General features: G+C 35.8%; 1 protein-coding gene across 1 annotated transcript; it reads right to left on the reverse strand.

Annotated features, from left to right (window-relative positions):
* Positions 1-1,486: 1,486 nt before the first annotated feature.
* Positions 1,487-4,419, reverse strand: LOC133331810 (uncharacterized). Its single transcript, XM_061540185.1, has 3 exons — positions 4,320-4,419; positions 3,821-4,251; positions 1,487-3,736 (listed from the first exon to the last, which is right to left on the reverse strand). The coding sequence occupies exons 1-3, from the start codon at positions 4,414-4,416 to the stop codon at positions 1,487-1,489; spliced, it is 2,778 nt and encodes a 925-aa protein (XP_061396169.1). The 5' UTR covers positions 4,417-4,419.
* Between the last annotated feature and the right edge of the window lie 1,160 nt (positions 4,420-5,579).

Genomic DNA, 5,579 nt, shown 5'->3' on the forward strand with positions numbered 1-5,579 from the left:
AAATAGGCGTGGATTTTTTAAAAATAGGCGTGGATTTTTTAAAAATATTTTTTTTAAATAGGCGTGGATTTTTTAAAAATAGGCGTGGATTTTTTAAAAATATTTTTTTAAATAGGCGTGGATTTTTTAAAAATAGGCGTGGATTTTTTAAAAATATTTTTTTAAATAGGCGTGGATTTTTTAAAAATATTTTTTTAAATAGGCGTGGATTTTTTAAAAATAGGCGTGGATTTTTTAAAAATATTTTTTTACTATAGGCGTGGATTTTTTAAAAATATTTTTTTTAAATAGGCGTGGATTTTTTAAAAATAGGCGTGGATTTTTTAAAAATATTTTTTTAAATAGGCGTGGATTTTTTAAAAATAGGCGTGGATTTTTTAAAAATATTTTTTTAAATAGGCGTGGATTTTTTAAAAATATTTTTTTAAATAGGCGTGGATTTTTTAAAAATATTTTTTTAAATAGGCGTGGATTTTTTAAAAATATTTTTTTAAATTGGCGTGGATTTTTTTAAATAGGCGTGGATTTTTTAAAAATAGGCGTGGATTTTTTAAAAATATTTTTTTAAATAGGCGTGGATTTTTTAAAAATATTTTTTTAAATAGGCGTGGATTTTTTAAAAATATTTTTTTTAAATAGGCGTGGATTTTTTAAAAATAGGCGTGTATTTTTTAAAAATAGGCGTGGATTTTTTAAAAATAGGCGTGTATTTTTTAAAAATAGGCGTGGATTTTTTAAAAATAGGCGTGGATTTTTTAAAAATAGGCGTGGATTTTTTAAAAATAGGCGTGGATTTTTTTAAAAATAGGCGTGGATTTTTTAAAAATAGGCGTGGATTTTTTAAAAATAGGCGTGGATTTTTTAAATATATTTTTTTAAATAGGCGTGGATTTTTTAAAAATATTTTTTTAAATAGGCGTGGATTTTTTAAAAATATTTTTTTAAATAGGCGTGGATTTTTTAAAAATATTTTTTTAAATAGGCGTGGATTTTTTAAAAACATCTTTAAAATATTTTTTATTACCAAAAATTGGTTTAAATATTTTTTATTACCAAAAATTGGTTTAAATATTTATTATTACCAAACGTTTTTTAAATATTTTTTTTACCAAACATATTTTTATTACCAAGTCGTTTTCTATTTCCCAAAAATTGTCGCAAATTTGATTGAATATTTTTAATTATCAAACAATTTTAAACTTCCAAACATGATTCTAATTTTTTTTTATTATTTTAGTGTGAATTATTATGTGGGTGTGTGTCTACTATAAAATAAACAACATTTTTTTTGTTTTGTTTTAACAATCTACCTATAATAAAATAGGTATTTATTTTATTTTTCACTTTCTTCGTTTTTTCATTTTACTTAATAATGTTTAAAAAAAATAAAATCTATTTTTTATTATTTATAATAAACACAAAAAAATGGTTATACTTCTAAAAATTGTTTATCAAATTGTAATATTAATAATTGTTTTTAATATTTTTACTTTTTATTATTTTTCAATTTACCCACTTGTTTTGATTTCTGTTTGAGTTTATTTTGTTTAATGGGTTTACCTTCGAGCAGGGTGGGTGAGGAAGTCAGATCGGCATCATTTTTCGGTGTTTTGTTTTTCTTTTGGGGTGGTGTAGAAGCTTCGGCCGATTTCTTTTGTTCCTTTTGAGGTGGTTTAGCTGGAGCTGTTGGTTGTGGCTGTTTTTGTTTCTCCTGTTTATTCTTTTTAGTTTGTTGGGGTTTTTGTTGTTGTGGTTTTTCTTCAGCTTTCTGCTCATTATTTTTCTGTTTGGATTTCTGTGGTTTCTCTGTGGACTTTTGTTTTTCAACAGGTTGTTGTTTCTTTACTTCAACGGGTTGTGATGATTTTTTCACTTCGACAGTTTCCTGGGATTGTTGTTTATTTTTCTTCTTATTCTTTTGGGGCTTCTCTTCGGGAGTCTCTTTCTCCTCAACTGTGGTCTTAGAATCGACCTTTTTATTTTCCACATTTTTCTTTTCGTTTTTATTATTTTCCTTCTTATCCTTGACCTCTCCATTTGTTTTTGTCTTATCCTCAGCGGGGGCATCCTTTTTCTTTTTGGGTACCTTTACCGGTGGTTCAAATACCTTGGCAATATATTTCTGTTTGCTTTGTTCCAATTTTTGTTTCTTAATGGTCAAATCCAATTCGCTGAGTACAGGTTTACCGGCACGTTTACCCAATTTTTTGCCCTTGGTCAATTCCTCACCATCAGCGGCTCCTTCCTCACCATCCTCGGCATTGAGAAGTTCAACCTTTTCTTCGTCAGCTGTGGCTATACCCTCGTCCAATTGCTTCTCATCCTCCTCTTGCTGTTCCTTACTCACCGGTATGGTATTGGAGAATTTCTTCAGTTTAGCCACAAAGAAACCATCCATATTATGGGTGTGGGGATAATAACGCCTGGTCAAATTTAAGGATGGATGGAATCTGTATTGGCGATATTTGGTGAAACCCTCAACGCCAAAATCAAGGCCAGTTGGTACCAATTTAACATTACGTTTCTTCAGCACATAATCGATGACCCATTCATTTTCTTCCGGCAACACCGAACAGGTGGAATAGACAATGTAGCCACCTGTAGCAGACTTGGCATCGGTACAATCGATGGCCGTTAGCAAAAGTTTACGTTGCAAGTTGTAACATCTCTGGACATCAACGGGACATTTGGTTGTCTTGACACTGGGATCTTTGGAAACAACACCAGTACCAGTACAGGGAGCATCCAATAGAATTCTATCGAAACCGGTCATAATTTGTCTAAACTTAGCACCATCTTCGCAGGACACAATGGAGTTGACCACACCCAAACGATGGAAATTGGCAACAACGGCCTTAATACGATCCTTGTTGGCATCATTGGCAAACAACACACCGGTATTCTTCATGACAGCAGCAATATGGGAACCCTTGCCACCTGGCGCAGAACACATATCCAAAATTCTTTCATTTTCTTGGGGAGCCAAGGCCATAACAGGCAGCATAGAAGAGGCACCTTGGATCATATAATGACCAGCCAAATATTCTGGGGTGGCACCCAAGGGTACTTGGGAACTGTAGATAACCAAACCAACCTTGGTCCATTTTCCCAAGGGATCTAAATTAACACCACGATTAATTAGGGCAGCAGCTAAGTCCCTTCTTCTGGTCTTCAAGGTATTGGTGCGTATAGTCAGAGGTCTAGCCACTTCTGAGGCTTCCAAATACTCCATAAGTTCGCTCAATGGGAACATGTCCATTAGTTTGCCCATAAGGAATTCATTGTAACTGTAGTAGACACACAAATCCTTGCGCAACAGGTCCATATAATCACTTCTGGGCCTGTCAGGTTGGCGATACTTATTGAAATCGGACAATACCAGTGTCACATCCTTGATGCGTTGTTGAATTTCCTGCAAAGTGATTTCTTTTTCTTCATCCTCTTCGGGGAATTGGAATATCTCTTGTTGATCAACGGACATTTGCATTTCCTCGGCAGCCAATTTGGCTTCTTTGGCTTCACGTTTTTTCAATTTCTTATTTTGTTTTTCAATGGGCAGTAGGTCTTCATCATCATCGTCCTCATCATCATCTTCGTCGTCTTCATCATCATCCTCATCACCAGAAACATCAAAATCATCATCAGAATTTGCCTCATCATCATCATCTGATAAATCATCCAATTTTCCCAATTTAATCTTGGCGTCATCGTCCTCAGATTCCTCTTCATCTTCCTCCTCCTCACCATCTTCTTCGTCATCATCGTCTTCCTCCTCTTCATCTTCGACTTCTTCATCATCATCAGCATCACTAGCGTCAACTTCATCATCCTCTTGTTCCTCATCACCATCTTGTTCCTCATCATCACTCTCCTCCTCTTCAACTTCCTCGGCTTCTTCTTCAATGAATTGTTTGCCAGCCTTCTTCTGTTTGGGCTTTAACCATTCTTGGTTATCATCTGTAAAACCTTTAGTTTTCTTTTGCTTGGCTTTGTTATTCTTGGCCACCACTTGTTGTTTCTCCTCCTCAGATTCCACTTCACTTTCCACCTCCATCTTGCCATTACCATTTAGATGTTCCTTCTCTTCCTCTTCATCACTGTCACTGTGATATTCTTTTTGTTTCCTTTGCTGGAATTTCTTTTCCTTGGCCAATTTTTGTTTCTCCTTAATGATTTGTTTACTCTTCAGTCTTTTGGCCAAGCGCTGTTTCTGGCGATGGGACAACTTTTTGTCCTCTTCCTCCATGGGAGCTGTAAGGCAAGAAATCGAAATTCTAGAAATGTGACCACCAACTGTTGGCTGCAGATAAAAAACTTACCAAATGTCTTCTTGGGGAATGTGGGTGGTCCCTGTTTACGTGCCTTCCGGCCCGGTCCCTTTTTCACTTTCTCACTATATTCCGCTTTACGACCCATTATTTATTTGTGGTCTTTTCTAATAGTTTTATTTAATAAAAATTAAAATTCAATTGGAAAATCTTAAAACTGTTTAAAGCGTGTGTTAAGAAATGCACGTGGAACCGGAGAGAGCAAATCAATGAATGAAAACAACAGCGAGCAAATGTCAATTTCAGTTGACATTTCTCTCGTAATGTGATGAACATATTGGAAGCGTAAGCGTATGGCGTCAAGAGAGAATTGTATAAATTTTATAAACTTCCGTTATTTTAAATCAAAATAAAAATGTCACAATGAAATGGAATTGAATGTTTAATTAAAAAAAATACTCAAGTGAGAAACTCGTTCACTCAGCTGTCCCTGATTGGACAATCGCTGGCCTACTTAAAGATCTATTAATAATGTAAGCGAAAATCAGCCGTTTTTTCTCAAGACCGCCTAAGGGGAGCAGAGCTGAAAGCTAACGGACGGAGTTCACAGGTTGTGGGAAGCCCAATATAATTTTTGGGTAGCTGTGAATATCAAATAAACAGTCGTGGACAATCAGCGGGTGTTGGGGGAGAGTCTCTGAGGAAATGACTGAGTGACTGACGAGACGATTATGGCGCCTTCAAATATCCATTTCCAAGGTCTTAGGTTGTCACTACCTACCAAAGTGACCTCCTAACGCTGGGGTATCAAGCGACCTCGTGCCCATCAGAGTTCTACGGTGTGCAGTCGAACGGAGCCTTGTTTATACCTGGGCGCCTCAACAAGATTTTCAGGCTTAAGGCGGAAACGTATACGAGGATTCAGGTCTGCCATGTCAAGAAATATCAGAGTCAAACTAGATTTTAAACGTCATTCAGCTTTATTCTTTTACAATAAAATAAGCCATCTGAATGTGCCAAACCTGAAGTCCTCCTACCTCAATTCCTCACAAAATGTTTTTTCTATGGAGCCGAATTTTAATGCCCCCCTTCTTCTAAAAATAATAATAACAATGTGAACGTATGCGATTTTTCGACTGATGCCCGTGTGGCTGCCTTGACACCCTCAGTCTCGAACTCTACAAGACCAGAACTCACTCAATCCCCTTAAATAATAACAACCCATGCTATTCTACCGGTCCATTCTTTTGCCTCAAACCCATTATTCTCGACGACATAAACGAAAGCCTGGAGAGGCGGACCTCCTCAACC

The sequence above is a fragment of the Musca vetustissima genome, unplaced genomic scaffold (genome assembly GCF_032173495.1).
Source record: "Musca vetustissima isolate MV318-11 ecotype Yass unplaced genomic scaffold, APGP_CSIRO_Mvet_v1 utg49954, whole genome shotgun sequence".
Lineage (NCBI taxonomy): Eukaryota > Metazoa > Arthropoda > Insecta > Diptera > Muscidae > Musca > Musca vetustissima.